At 35.1% G+C, this 16,558-nt stretch overlaps 1 protein-coding gene across 1 annotated transcript; it reads right to left on the reverse strand.

Moving 5' to 3' along the window:
• Positions 1-279: 279 nt before the first annotated feature.
• Positions 280-15,797, reverse strand: LOC150092804 (uncharacterized). Its single transcript, XM_090414308.1, has 10 exons — positions 15,706-15,797; positions 9,202-9,302; positions 7,485-7,621; positions 7,271-7,359; positions 6,941-7,016; positions 6,414-6,527; positions 4,509-4,588; positions 3,777-3,860; positions 536-692; positions 280-334 (listed from the first exon to the last, which is right to left on the reverse strand). Exons 1-9 carry the CDS (start codon positions 15,760-15,762, stop codon positions 609-611), a joined length of 822 nt encoding a protein of 273 aa, XP_090270434.1. The 5' UTR covers positions 15,763-15,797; the 3' UTR covers positions 280-334; positions 536-608.
• Positions 15,798-16,558: the final 761 nt, after the last annotated feature.

Below are 16,558 nucleotides of genomic sequence, written 5' to 3' on the forward strand. Positions count from 1 at the left end.
AGATTGAAATTCATGATTCACACCAAATTACGCATCGCATTCCGTATAGTGGTATGGCAAAAAAGATAAAAGATATCTTTTCACGTATATTTTCGATACTGTAATATTCAATTTAATACCTCTGTGATGTAGAATCGAGAAAGAAAATGTTTCCACGTCTAAGCATAGCATTAAAAAAAAAAATTGAAGTCCAAATATTTGTACTTTATTGAATTTAATACATGAAAGATTTTATAAAGCCTGAAATGAAATCTTCCAAACCAGAATATTTTATTCCCAGTGAACTTCATAATAACCAACGGGCTCATTTATCTTCAGCAACTTTCTTAGCAGTCTGTAAGAATAAAACAAAACATAGCAGTGAATTCACGATACTTAGACTTAGTGTAAGTATCGTAAATTCTAATTGTGTAGTTCATATGGATTAGGCAGTCATGTGGAAAGCAGTTAGGATAAAATGATGTTGGTGAAAACATTATCTAAATAGATGAAAGGATATTTTGAAAGTTTATGAATTTAGATACCAGAAACCTACCTGCAAAAGAGCTCCATATTGATCATTAGAATGGTTTATTTATGTTTGCGTAATTTTGCCATAATAGTGGTGTTCATCTGGTTGAATAGGCACTCCACTTGTTAGCAGTCTTCAGTCTGGGAAGTACTAAATTCGGAGGAACATGTCCTTTCTCTATCTGAAAGATAAACGAAGGTGATCTTTAAGTAATTTTCTGGGTGCACGTGACCCAATTTTTTTTAAAGCCTCCTCATTCGTAAAACGTTCTAGAAACTGTAATGCACTTGTATTACACATAAATTCATTGACACCGAGTCATGTCAAAACGTATGTGTTTAGTATTGGTTGCAGAAGCGTGTGGTGTACAGAATCCGTGATTATCTTTATGTTTTTAAATGTGAATGCCGCTTACGAAAATGTGTAAGCCAATAGTATTAGCATTGGCACCTTTTCTTTGCGTATTGGTCCAAAGAGACATGGCTCTATTTTATCAGAGAATGGGAAATAGGAAATAAACACAGAGAATATTTGGATCTTATAGAAGCAATTTTTCTATAATAACGTATAGCTAAATGAAAAACAGTTACTTCGTTTGGGCAATTATAGATTCCAATTTTGCCTTGTTCATTGCCCAAAACAAGAGATTTAATATCGAAATTCGCCTTCTTTCCAATAGGACCTTATAGAGGTTCCTTTCCCCCCCTAATCCTATTTCAATCCAGTATTTCTAAACGAAGTGCATAATGAATGATGTATATCTCTCAGCTAAGTAGTTCAGTTGTCTAGCTACATTGGTTTGATTAAAAAATTATCGCTATTCATATCTAAAGGAAAGAAAGGTGCCATAAACATTGCAAGAGCATGAACCTCTTAGAAGAGCACAGTTCAAACAAATTGATATATCTACTGTATAATATAAAATGATAAGCCTTTTTTGTAACGTTTTTGTGACACGTTTTTTGTCAAGTTATTTGAAACGTTTTGAAACTCAGGGGCTACCCTGAGTGTCGAGTCTTCAAAGTCATCAGAATTCAAGGAGAACACCGGCCTACCAGTCCGGAACTCGGGGGGGGAAGGAACCCCCTCGAGTCTTCAAAATTCGAGTCATCTGAATTCAAGGCGAACCGGCCTACCAGTCCGGAACTCGGGGGTTGGGCGCCGTAGGCGTCAGGGGGAGCGGAGCCCCCTAGTATATATATATAGAGAGAGGGAGAGAGATATGGTAGCTGAGAGACAGCTCATCTCGGATAATAAAAAAAAAAGAGAAATTGAAATGCGTTTAATTCAAAGGCAACTTTGATTTCTTTCAAATGAGAACAAAATCGTACACAACTGAAAGCTACTCCGAGTAAATCTTTGATGAAGGAAAGTTTATATTGAAGGTAACAAAGCTTTTTATACAATGTACCTATTTTCGGTCTGATTTTCAGAGAGGAATCTTTACAACTGAAATATGATATCAGTTTCAGACGTCATGTTTTTTAATATGCACTGTAGAAAATTTTATCACAGCGGAAATGACGCATTTACTATTCGGAAATGACGTGTTGCGTTACGTAAGCTTCAGCTATTGACCATTAGTAACTTCAATAAGTAAGTTCCTTCTTCCCCAACTCCAAACCATACGCAGCACTAATAACCTAAAGGTTTTGCTACTTCTTTTCTGTGAAACTGAAATGAAAATACACAGGTCCATAAATCTATAATATCATATTTTGCGCAAAATCATGCACTCCTGAAATCGATATTCAGTATATCAGACTGCATGTTGGTGAAAATGTTTGATTTGTTGTAAGTTATATTAGGTTAATATCAAAATTTTTAATATAAAAGAATGTCTTCTAATATTTTCTTCTTTAATTTTATTTTTTATATGTATAATTTATTTTTAAAAAGCACATACACAAACTAACGCAATCTACCTAATTTTATTTTTCATCTACTTGCCTTAAATTTTATTATTTATTTATTTATTTATTTGAGCGGGGAATGAACACCTGATTCCCGGAAAAGTCCTTTTTAGGACTTACAGGGTGACAAATGGCAGTGCTATAGCCAATGAGGTTTTAACTGAGGCTCGGCTATTGCCGTTACCCAGCCATGACTAGAGCTTTTTAGCTCAATAACACTCTATCCATACAGATTTACTTCATTCAGATGACGGGATAAAGAGTCAAGGACTCAGTCCATCGCCCAGTTCTTTTAAGAACTTTATTTATATTTATATTTATATTTATATTTAATTTTTAAGAGAATGGAATAGAATGAGAATGAAGACGAGAACAAAAAGTCCTTTTTAGGACTTCCAGGGTAACAAATGGCAATGCTATAGCCAATGAGGTTTTAACCGAGGCTCGGCTATTGCCGTTACCCAGCCATGACTAGAGCTTTTTAGCTCAACAACACTCCATCCACACAGATTTACTTCATTCAGATGACGGGATAAAGAGTCCATCGCCCAGTTCTTATAAGAACTTTTAAGAGAATGGAAGAGAATCGACCGTGAGATGCGGTGATTAATACCTTTGGAGGGTAACGGCAATAGATGGCAATGCTGTAGCCAATGAAGTTCTAACTGAGGCTCGGCTATTGCTGTTGCCCTCCTGCCATGATCAGAGCTTTAATAGCTCAATAACACCTTATCCCTACACTGCCCTCTAACAGATAACGGGGAAGATGAAAAGCATTCTTGCTTCGTCCCTTTAAGCCAGTCCTTATAAGGACTAATATTTTTTTTTTAATCGTCAGAATTACATTTTTTGTGGAATCGTTATCTATATAACATAATTTATCACAATGGATGCAATTTAAATACACAATGTCTAGTATTGTATTCTAGATATTGCATTCTAGTTCTTCGGAAAAAAAAGGAAAAACTACGAAAAGAAAGAAGTCCGATCTTTATTTGAAATTTTGAACAGCATCCAAGGATACCAACCGATGCTCTCCAGCGATGTAGGATAAATGTAATAGTGTTGAAAGAAATGCCGCATAGGTAAATGACTGATTTAACAACAATCATTTGTTAATAAAACCCAAATAGGATATAAAAATTACTCTTCATTCTAAATAGATGCCTTCTTTAGATATCTCTGATTTCTTTTACTGAAAACAAAAAAAATCAATTAAGATGAAAATATTTATCAATTACGTGCATCTCAAAGTATACTACACTTCGGAAAAGAAACGAATTGCTTAGTTAAACTGGTGGTAGGATTGATATTCTCAAAACAGATTTATGTAAAATCAAAACGATACGTACCTCTTTCCAGTTCACTTTTCCTTTGAAATAATGATGATTTTTGATTTCTCCAAATCCTTTCCATCCAAGACGAGAAAATGGCGACTGCATAGAGCATTCAAGGAAAAAAAAACTATTACAATTCATTACAAGATTTATTGATATTATTTTAATATTATAGGTAATTATAATTCAATAATATTTCATCTTCTCATTTATGTTTTTAGTTTTTATGTTTAAATTAATTTCTGGCTACAAAAATGTATTTATTTTAAAAATATGCAAATGATTAACACATCGTCACTAAAGAGAGGATGCGATTATGTAAATATTAGAATTTCAGCGCGCGCTAATGTTTTGATTATCGCCTATTTCGTTCTAGACTACGAAATGATAACATCCTTTGATAGTAGAAGCATACACTGCCTGTTCTGCCTCACATTGTTGCCATGGAAACATAATGTTTCAGAAACAGATCTTTTTATTAAAGAAAAATGCGGTGTAGAAGCCTCGAGAATCAGCTAACGTGTGGCCTTCAGAGACATTTAACTGACTGTTAAGGTATGTAGTCAGTAAGGCATTAGTTAGTACTTAATTACGTTACTAATTATGTGCTAACTAACCAGTTACTATGCATTAAAAAATTAGACAGAAATAATTAAAGTCCGTATTTCTGTATTATTAATTGAAAAGGAAAATGATAAAAAAAAATGGAGAATTTTTTTAAATACAATGAATTATATGATGTCTTACACTCTGCAAAAAATCTTCCAGGAGTTCCTTTTCATCCGATTTAAGAGTGTCGGGAAAGTCTAAAAAGTCCTTGTCAATAACTGGAAATTAGAGAATACATTTGAATTAGTTACTATGAATATTGGTATAATTGTTTACCTATTTTAAATCATAAATATTAATATAAAAATAGCAATTATTTCTTGTGCTATAAAATGCAATCTGATCATCAATAGAACTAGATGGTCCTGAAATAAAAACTGGCATTATTAAGATTTACTTTATTTAAAGACTGAAGTAATTTCCCTTGTGCTTACTTCTGAAGTTTTTTTATGCACCTCTTTATAAGATGACAAGCTTAGTTGTCGTTATATATATAGAGAGATTTTCTTTCTTTGGTTAACTTTCCAGAATGTTAGAAGTGTGCTATCAAGTACTGGAACTTCAATGATTAGGCTGTCTTTAGATGCACTCTGCCTGCTGTATTTTTTATTCCCAGCGGGAACAAAGGCTAGAGAGTCTGTCACTGCTGCATTTTACCTAGGATAAATACAGACGTGTATATTTCCTGTGGGATAAACTATTATTCGATTTTTTTTGAAGGACATACAGCATTAGCTTGTAAATGATTCGGTGCTGTTGTTACATTTAAAAGCATTTCGGTTGATCATGCGCTACTGCGACTCCCAGAATTACAGAATATAAAATATTTTTGGTACTGGGTAATTTAACTGTTGAGCAGTCGGAGTTTTCATATCCCTAGTAATGGTTATGACACTCATCACCATTTTTTAATCTTCAAAGGGACTGGGTTTTATTGACTCAGATCGAATGGTCCGGCATTTGGAAAGACTCCAAATGATTCTCTGTGTTAGAAATGGCAACTTTCCTAAGTAATTGCTTGAACCGAACTATAAATTTTAATAGGTGTCATTACCTTTTTCTTACATGAAAAACCTTTAAGTAATTCACTACAGTTGCAATATCTTCTGCTGTCATTTGAAACTTTGATGTAAGAAAGCGAGTGAAGCCATAAATTCTGCCTTTCCCATTTTATCTATGACAGTCTGCCCACCTGTTTTGGTTCACATCAGATGTTAGTTTTCAATTCGATCGTGCGTTCTCATGGAATAAACGGACATTATTCTTCTGAGTGTAAAAGAACCCAATATTTATTTTTTCTCGTTTCTGTTTGAGCAGACTTCAACCTAGGGTCATGTGATTTTCCGTATTTGTTTCCCTCTTTAACTGAGAAGGATCTCATTTAAACAGAATTACTTTGCATCAGTCGTTTTCTGAATTTTGCCATTTGATCCATTTTAAACCAAAACTAATAGGGCATAACAAATTGTAAGATCACAAACTATAAATTTCGTTAAAATCATGTAATAAGTACTTAAAAAGATTTTAAAAAAAATATTAGCAGAAATGGAAAGACATAACATGACGGACAGGATTGTGTATCCTTTGGGTGTTAGAATTGAAATATTCAGTCATGAGATAGTATGAATGAAGAAGACAATGGTAGCTCATGGTTCTTAATGACACTTTTTACATCGTTCCTGTTTGATACATGAACGTATAATTCATGTTTCGTTAAGGGGTAACTGATTTTCATTTTCCAAACCCAGTAAGAGCTTCTCCATAGCTCAGTTGAAGATGAGATTTAATGAAATATGCACATCTGTAATTATAAAAACTGTAGAAAATTATTATAATTAAATAGTTTACTATTTAATGAACAAGAATCAGACGTCTACCAATACAAGCACAAAAAAATTTAATACCACTTAGTGAGGCCTTGTAATTATAAATGAAGTATTTGTTGTTGTGTATCCTTAAAATGTTATTTAAGTACGTCAAAGTGTAAGCTTAAAAACTGTGACACTACACCTGATTCAACGGACAATTTAAGTACATTATTACCTCTACACAGTCCTTTTCTTTCTCTTTTGGGAAGGGTGTCTAATCTCTCTAGAGGTCGAACTAACAGCAAACGACTTGCTACAATGCCTACTGAATACCAGTCTACCGTTTTATCTGTTAAATAAATGATTCCGATTTAAATTTATGACATTATAATAAAAAATAACTTTATTCCAACAGTTTGTAAACTAAATCACTAAAGAATGGCTATTTAGTTAATATATATTTTAGTAATCACGCTGAGCAGACAAACCTTAGGTTTAATCCTGCTTGACTAAACAATACACTCAACAGCACAGTAAAAATAGAATTATAAAATGTCACGTTGAATGTATCACCATATAGTAGGTGATAAATGGTGGTTATTTAAGTGATGATTCTGAATTTATCACGATATAGTAGCCTGATCATTTAAGTGATGATAAATATTTTGACTATGGCTTTAATATGCTGGGTATGCTATTGATTTATGCTGACTTAGTAATAGTTTGGCTCCAGCCGATAGTATGATAAAAGTTAATACTTACCGTATAACTCTCTGTGGGCCAGTTCGGGAGCAATATAACCCCTTGTACCAACCATCTCACGGGATGTGTCGCTCAGCTGAAATTTTCCAACAAAGAAAGAGCAATCAGCATGATGGGCATTCAAATCACGACTGGGTGTAATTATTTTTGGTCAATATTACATTAGGTTGTTTTCAATGATTATTATTATTATTTCTTGGCACCTCAATGAGTGCTGAACTCATCTCAAGAGGCTACTCGACAGTTAGTAATGAAGACTTCGAAATTTTTACTCTTTACATAAATAAAAATGGGTTTGGCACACGTAAAATCAAATCAAAGTACACTCACAGTGCAAGAATCAAAATCGGCGAGTTTAATTGACTTGGTTTTCTTCTTCAGTAGGATATTTCCTAATTTTATATCCCGATGTATGACACCTGAAAAATACAGTAATCCACAGATTATAAAATGCGATCACTCTAAGTCACATAAAAAAAAGCTTTTTTCGATTTTTGTTTATTTATTTATTTGATTCGTTTGAAATAACGTTTTTGCTACTTACCTCTAGTATGAAGGAAATGCACAGCAGCACACAACTGAGAAATCCATACACGAGCTAGTTCTTTCGATGGTAATCCATTTTTGAAAATGTATTCGTCAAGGTCTCCACCATCAACGTATTCTATAATCTTCATAACACTAAAAAAAAGATCGCAAAAATATTGTAATTACACATGCATGCAATACAGTGACAATGTTAGCAGCACATGCTGAATTATATGATGTTTAGCAGAACTTGGACACCCCCCTTCAGTCCACACGCTAAAAAATATGTCGTTCGACTTCATACACGCGTGTAGTCTACGTCATTATATTTAGCTGTAGCATTGGGTTGACGTGGGAAGCATCAGAAATGACGTTGGAAGAAAAGACGTTTATTGTTGGGCATTATTTTCGTTCATACGGAGTTGGTAGAGCAAATGGTCCAAGCCTACGGCATTTTTGTGACCAGTTTCTTCGTCGTTTCCGTAAGCGTGCCCCAAGCAATAGTGTCATCATTGCCTTAATCGAGAGGTTCCGACGTACCCGAAGTGTTCTGCCGCAATGCAAAGGGCATTTGGGGAAACCGCGAACTGTTCGCACAAATGAGAATCAAGGGCGTGTGCTGGAGCAAGTGTTATCATCTCCGAAACGCAGTCAACGCCGAACAGCGGTAAAAAGTGGGATAGCCAGGCGGTCACTACAGAGAATCCTTAATTAGCTGGCCATTGTCTATGAAGATACGTTCCTCTTTCATAATGTCTGGTTCTCGGACGAAACGCATTTCCATCTAAGCGGTCATGTAAACAAACGAACCTAAAGGTTTCTTGGTTTCTCGAGACCTGCATTTGTCCAAGAGAAACCTCTTCACAGCGAGAAGGTTACCGCATGGTGTGCAGTTTCCGGCCATGGCATAATTCAGCCCTACTTCATTGAAGAGGGTGGTTTAACCGTGACTTTAAATAGGAACGCTACATTGAGAATGTATTGATTCCGTTCACCCAGGATTTACACAGGATGTGTTGTGCAAAAAAACATTCCATTTGGTGCACAGGTATTCCAACAAGACGGAGCAAACTGTCACACATGACGTGGTTCTAGATCCTATTTATTAGAACACTTCTCCTGGAGGCTCATTTTGAGGTTCCCAGAGTTTGGGGTATGTTGAAGGAATGGGTGTTCCACCATGGGCCGCCTTCAGATCTTGATGAACTAAGGGATAAAATTACACGATAGGTCAGTACATGTCCCAACCCTTGATCTCTAAGATGGCAAGGTTCCCATTTCGAGCAAGATTCCACCAATAGTTGTGAATGTACATATCATCAGGCATAAAAATATATTGCTTTGTTAATAAACCCGTTTATTCCATAACATATATCGTTGTAGTTATTCAGTACTTTTTTTGCGCCATACTGTATAATATAAATTCTTCTAGTTAGAAATAGAGGGCACCACATTCTTTCTATATAATCATACTACACAAAACATATTTACTTTTTTGGTCAATTTTAAGAACAGCAATCAAGTTGCATATATCAAATGAATTAGGATATATATACTGTATATATATATATAACTTCATGTTATTCATACCGTCAATATAAAAAAAAATCATACAAGTTTACAAATCAATCGACTGGATGCATTTCATAATTAAACAAATATAAAATTGGATAATTTAGAAGGAATATCCATCCTTATTTTTAATTATATTTTTTAAATTTGTTTTGACTTACAAAAATTCCACATCCATGAAAGCTAATGTCTGTACAAAGAGGGGATGACCAGAAACGCTGTCGCCAATTTTCTTTAGAGTGTCGAAGTCAATAACTCTCTGCTAAGTAAAAAAAGTATTAAAGTGCATTTATTATTGTTATTATTATTATTATTATTAGCAGCAGCAAGCAAGAAAACAAGGCGAAGAACATCGATCCTAACTGACAACTCCCAACTCCGATCTATATATCTGAACACTGTACTCCATACTTTAAAAATCTTCTATACCAGGCAAGGAAGGCAAAAACAGAAAAAAACTACAAGTTTCTGTGGACTAAAGATTCACAGACATTTATGAGACAGAATGAAAATACTCGAGTTTATATAATTGCAAGAGAATCCGACCTACCATTATAAAACATTAACTCTTCCCATCTTTAAGAACTATATTTAAAATTATTTTAAAACTATAGCATAAAGATCTCAAATCTGGACGAACAAATCCAGTCAGAAAATATAAATTTCAAAGTCTTTGACTCTTTGAAGAAATGGCAGACAACACTTCCACCAATACTGACTTCACTATCATAGACACAAACATAAGAAGTATAAAATAAAAAAAAAACTGGCTTACATTGATAAGACTGCTCAACTAGACCTTGAAAACATAAATGCGTTAATACTAACGGAAGGTGTAATGAACGACACAGAAATTTACGCATACAACATTAATAATTACCAAACCTACAACTTATGCAGACCAAACAAAAGAGGAGGTGGCATCGTGGCATTTATCAAAGAAAATACAGCATGACGGAAAAACAAACTAGTTTTAAACATAATATACAACCCCCCCCCCCCACATAATAACCCACTCAGCTTACTGCACGAATTAGAATCATGGCTAAGCGGCATTGAACCCTGTGCAACACATCGGCTCATCCTAATGGGAGATATTAACATAAATATACTTGTCCATGCTTCTACAACCACTAACACATACCTTTGATATACTAAGTGAGTATAACATAAGCCCTGCCATAAACTCCCCAACAAGAGAAGAAATACTCATCAATTCACTAACACAATCATGCACTGATCATATCAATATACGGGCTCTCTCCATACATATACATCATCAATAATTAACATCAAAATTGGCGATCACTACTTTGTCGCAGCTTCGTGTCATTACGCCACTTCCTCCTCCCCACAACATTGCAAAACTCAAAAAACTCCATCATATTAAAAAGCATTGTCAACATTATAAAAATACAGACTGATTACCTGCTTTAAATAAATGATCCTGTAACTTTATACGAGAACTTCCAACTAATGTTCACGAAAATATACAAAACAACGCAACAAAAACTATACAAACGAGGCGACAAACAGACAATAACCCATGGATAAATGGCGACAATCTAATAGCATTACTGTAAAAGAAAAGCTATGGAAAAAAACTAAAAAAGTCACCCAGTAACACTCGTTTATTGTTTATTTATAAACCTTACACAAAAACACAAGAAATCAACTAACAACAAAAATTCGTAGAGCAAAAGGACACTACTACTTCCAAAAATTCATGGCATATAACGACAACATGAAGTAAACATGGGCTACACTCAACGAATTAGTAACCCGAAAAAAGAAAACTTCACCACAAGATTTTATTGCAAAACGTTTCGGTCAGGACACAAACCAAGAGGAACTAGCAGACTCATTCAACCACGCATTCATAAACAATATCACACAACTCAAAAAAGACAATCTGTCAACGATCAACAAAAAACTACAGACACAAAGTCAACAACAAACGATGTATTTTCCACCCATAACAAAACAAGAACTGAAAGAAGCACCCCTACAACTAAAACCAAAGACCACTCCAGGAATAGACAAAATATGACTCACAGACCTTTTAACACTATGAACAAACAAATTGAATACTTCTGAGACTCTTGAACATAATATTCGACACAGGCATTATTCCACAACAACTAAAAACTGCGATAATTATGCCAATTTACAAACATGGCAAAAGAAATGATACACAGAACTACAGACCAATAGCTAACCTACCAGTCATCTCCAAATTCTTGAAAAAATAACACACACCAGACCACAAAACTATTTGCAGAAGTACAACATTATATCACAAATGAAAAACGTATACAAATGAAAAATGGCGTCCCACAAGGCGCTATTTTATCACTTACTCTTTCAACATTACCAACCTGGATACTCGAAGTCAAATATATCAGTACGCATACAACACTACGCTACTACCACTTCACACAGACATCAACACCTCTCTCTCTCCAAAGCACAAAGCACAACTTCTAGCAAAAATTAATTATGATGAATAGAACCAAAACGCAGATGTTAATTATACATAATCCGAGAATCACGCGCCCCGCACCACCATCGCTACACTGTCACACATACCAATGTCCCCATAACACGTGCAAAATGCCTTTGCCTTTACATAGATTGCCGCCTTAAATGGACAAAACATATAGAATACCTACATACTAAACTCCGCATCATCGCAGCCAAACTCTTTCAAGTAAAAGACATGATTCCATCTAACGTAACAAACTCCTATATCACGATATTTGCGAATCGCTACTAAGCCATGTATAACAGTCTACGTAAACACTAACGAAATTATAAAGATTACATAGGAAAATTGTTTCGACAATGATTTGGAGGCTTCATATACAACAACCATTAACCGAACCGCTTGTGGCTATGCACAAAATCCTGAGCATTAAAAATCTGAACCACTACACAGTGTTCCTAATGAATTACTTCATCATCACCTATCGTAACAACAGAGACGCATATCGCATAACACTCCCCAAATCTTTACACTCCAACATCCTTCAACAACTCATACGGTTCTGCAGTGAGATCCCATCATACCCAACCCACGTTACTCAACAACCTAACCACAAAATTTAAAACACATAGACAATTACAGAATTCAAACACGAACTGCAGAAGCCATACCAACACAATTAATATAGCACACACCACTATTTTGCACTTCACAAACCATCAGCATATAACGCAACGTCTGTTTTCCACCCATAAAAATACCAAACATAAATAGTGTATGCTAATCCCGCTCTCTTCATAAAAGCTTATCATAGCTTCGAAGTAGGTGGGATTAGCAGGCCTCGATCAACTAATTCTCATAATCACCATTATCTCTTCGAATAAACTGCAGATGTGTTAATCGTATAATTGTAAATAGTCTGAATGATAATAATAATAATCTCTCTGTGAAATGATACAGATTTGTACACAGAATTGTACACTTAATCCCTGAAGAGACGAAATAATGTTACCTTATCTTAGTTGTATAAAAAACCAACAATGTATGCATGTATGCAAAATTATTATTATGATTATTATATAAAATTCTATATCAAATCAATAATATAATATGTAAATATCTAAAAGTAAATAGTCTGTATAATAATGATAATACATTGTCAAACTAAAAAAAAAGTATATAATAAAATGTAAAATTCAGCATGTAATCATATTATCTACCTTGTGTAACTGTGAACTATATTTGAAAATGATAAAAATTCCATTCTTATTCTTAGTAACAGAGGGCGCTGTGTAGGCATACGAACAGGCGAATGGTGATATCGCTGCCCCCGTTTTTTATAGTTTTAAAGTGGTTCCAACTCCTGTTTTTAATTTGAACGTGTTCCCATGTAACGCTACTTATCACGCCGAAGACTGATATAAAATTCACCGAAATCGGCTAAGAAGAAACCAAATTTTGAAGTGTTGAAAAGTGAACAGAGAGGACCACGGTCAACAACGAGCGAAGAACGAAGGACGTCGCCATCTTTACAATCACGCCACTATTGCTCAAGGGAAGAAAGGTGAGTCATGAAATGTATCAAATGTCTGGAAGATTTATCTCTAATCCATAATCACCAGTTTAATATTCATCCTCATTTGTTCTAATCTGATTAACAGCATTCCATGGACTATCCTGCCAAAAGCCTTAGCAAAATCCAGAGGTATCACTCTGTATTCATTCCCCTTTTCCAACTCAGTAGTCACTCTATTATAAAAAAAGTTAATAAATTACTAAGAGACAACCGATCTTTAACAAAACCATACCCCCTATCCATATAGAATCATATTCTTATCCATCCATTCCTAGAATCTGTCTTTAATCAACTTTTCCAATACTTTTACCACTACTTCTGAGATGATCAATGGTGATTTGGTCTGTAATTTTCTACCGCAGTCTTAAAGCCTTCTTTATGCAAAGGAACTACGACAATTCCTTTGCACATTCACGTAATACCCGAGCTGATATCCCATCCAAACCTAAGGCAGTATATGCATTTAAATTCTGCAATATCCTAAGTACCTCTGATTCATTAACTTCAATTCTCATATGCTACAGAAGACGCAGAGATATCCTCACTCGGGTGAGAGACTTTTGAAAAGTGGTCACTCAGTAACTCTACTATGACATCTGACTCAGTCACCTCAGGCCACGAAAGTTATCCTTATAAAGTCATCATTCCTTTTACTTGCCACATAACGAAAAAGTTCTTTGGAATTTCCTTTGACCTGCTTGGCTAAGGACCTCTCATAATCTGATTATGAGAGAGAGAGAGAGAGAGAGAGAGAGAGAGAAGTATTTGAGGTTGAAGTATTTTTTGCTCGAGAAAACTGTGGTTTATCATTCCTAAAACGGGCAGAGGCAAATAGCACCAACGTATTTCTTAAGTAAATGCGATTAGTTTCCAACAAAGGCCCTTCTTGTAGCTTACTATTTCCCCTATTACTTCTCTTTGGTTTTAATATCTTCTCGTAATCCAAATGCTATTTCATTTCTTTTTTTGTTTTTTTATAGTTTAACGCATATGCGAAGATTGAGGGGAAATATTACGACCTCATCAGACATCACCAATAACATCATCATTGCAGTGATTACGATGATATTTTCATCTGAATATGAATAATGAAAAGTCTGCCGACTTTTCATTACTCATTAGCTTTTCTTGTTAAATCACGGTTGATGTTGCTAAGGCTATGAGGCCAGCGATTTGTTGGTCACTTTACTTGTTTTGTGGGATGAAAATCCAGTCTCCTGATATATAACTTGAAGCTTGAATCGAACGCACTATAATTGCGAGCGGAATTATAAATACACCCGCTGTCCAAAAGGAAACCGAACTTTACGAAAATAGACGAAACTAGTGGTGCCACCTGTTGTATCTTTTTGTTGTCGAAACCGGCAACCTTCATTAGTGTTGTGTCATCTGTTTATGACATTTGTTTCATTAGAAGCTGAGTTATAGTGCCAAGAGTGACAGTGTGTTTTGACGAACGGTCGGTCGGCACGATATTCATGCCGAATAGCGAAGCGATTGATAGCGAATTCTCGCTATCAATCGCTTCAAAACTTCGAGATAAAACTCACCATTGGCCAGGCGGAATGAATTCCTTGTGGGTAATGCCCTTGGAATCGTAGAAACAAATCAGCATTGTCTTTACTTTTGACTTCTCCAAGCGACTTTTTTTCGGATGCCCCTCTTCTAGTGGTCTCTACTCAGAACTCTGGTGCTTTGTTTCGTGATCATACTCAAAACGCCACGTTTCGTCACCAGTAACGATCGTTTCAAGGAAGTTTGAGTCCTTACGAGCGGTTCTAATGAGGTCCTTTCGGTGTTCGATTCGATACATTTTTTTGGTCGTCGGTCAACTTGTGGGGAACAAATCGCGAATTCAATTTACGAAGGCCCAAACTCTCGGTCAAAATGTTGTGTTGTGCACAGTTGATTTTGGAATCCCCAATTCATCTTCAATCAATTTCACAGACAACTTCGGGTTTTCTTTGATGAAATCACGCATTTGGATGTTAACTTCGCTCAGTCCAGTTTTTGGACGGCCCGGCTTTTCGACGTCCTCAAGCGTCTCACTATCACTTTGAAATCGCTTAAACCACTCGTAAACTTGAGTACGGGATAAGCATTTCGTCATCGTATACGTTTTGAAGCATTTTATGCGTTTCGGTAAAACTTTTACCAAGTTTAACACAAAAGTCAATCGCAGCTCTCTGTTTGGAACTCATTTTCCGACCGTTTGTCAAAACACACTGTCGCTCTTGGCACTATAACTCGGCTTCTATTGAAACAAATGTCATAAACAGTTGACACAACACTAATGAAGGTTGCTGCTTTCGACACTAAAAAGATGCAACAGATGGCTCCACTAGTTTCTTTTATTTTCGAAAAGCTCGGTTTCTTTTTGGACAGAAGGTCTAAAAAGCATATTTTTAATTGCATCTTCTTCTGTACAAATATCATTTCATTAATTTACGAGTCAAGAGTTCTATAAAGTTGATGAAACTATTGGAACTAATCGAAAATCTTAACAGTTTCATTAATCATTGTCGTTCGTCATAAGTAAATAATCCTAAAATCAAGTGAATACGCGTGAGGATGCTGTAATTTTACATTATACAAAGTACATACACAAGGAATTACATAAGTTTCGTTCTTGCTTTGCTTCAGAAATAATTTTATAACCATTCTCCGGTCTATGTATTTTATCAGTATCACTTCCTTGTTTGGAAGGCTGCTCAGTCGCTTGAGCACAATGAGATCATTTAATCTGACACACATTTCGGAGGATTCTGTCTGCAAAGAAAAAAAATAGAAAAACAAACGTGCTTTATACAAATGAATACTATTACTTAGCTCATAATAATAGTAACAATATTACTATTAAAATATTAACATAATAATGGTAAGTATTTACTGGGCTTCTGCTCAGTAAAGCACTAATCATTTCTAATACCATGTTTCAACATAAAGGTGCGCACAAGTTCACATGGAGAAAAGACACAAGACACGCTTTAATGATTACATCATTCTTGATAGTGATATCTTCATGCTCGTTCAGGATACAGAGGATTTGAAATTGGAAGTGACCATTAGTATTAAGCAGGATAAAAATGGATGTCACACTGAAAAGAACAGTATGTAAGAATGTTTTAAAAAGAATTATAAAGTCGAGCAGCCTTTTACAAGTAAACTCTAGACTCGACTATAGCAATATTGTTGAGAAATCGAGGGAGCATGAGAAGGATCTGTACTTAAGGTTTGTAGATCTAGAAAAGGCATATGGTGCCAAGAGAAAAGTTTTTCAAAACACTACGACTGTAGGGAGTGAATGGAACATTATATAGAGCAAATACAAGTCTATATTTAAGTTGTCAGTCAGCAGATGGAATTGAAGGAAATATAGACTGATGATTTGATGTAAAATCAGGGGATAAGACAAGGATGCACATTATCACCACTCTTATTCATCATCTATATGGAT

Source organism: Typopeltis vanoorti, chromosome 25, assembly GCF_054136105.1.
Source record: "Typopeltis vanoorti isolate ZY-2024b chromosome 25, IOZ_Tvanoo_1.0, whole genome shotgun sequence".
In the NCBI taxonomy this organism is placed as follows: domain Eukaryota; kingdom Metazoa; phylum Arthropoda; class Arachnida; order Uropygi; family Thelyphonidae; genus Typopeltis; species Typopeltis vanoorti.

Bases quoted from the DNA above. Each gene is read 5' to 3' on its own strand.
- LOC150092804 (XM_090414308.1), bottom strand. From the start codon at position 15,762: ATGGTTATAAAATTATTTCTGAAGCAAAGCAAGAACGAAACTTATGTA. The intron at 6,528-6,940 runs GTAAGTATTAAC...TTTATTTAACAG, and splicing joins GGCCCACAGAGAGTTATACG to ATAAAACGGTAGACTGGTAT. The intron at 693-3,776 runs GTACGTATCGTT...TTTATCTTTCAG, and splicing joins GAAAAGTGAACTGGAAAGAG to ATAGAGAAAGGACATGTTCC.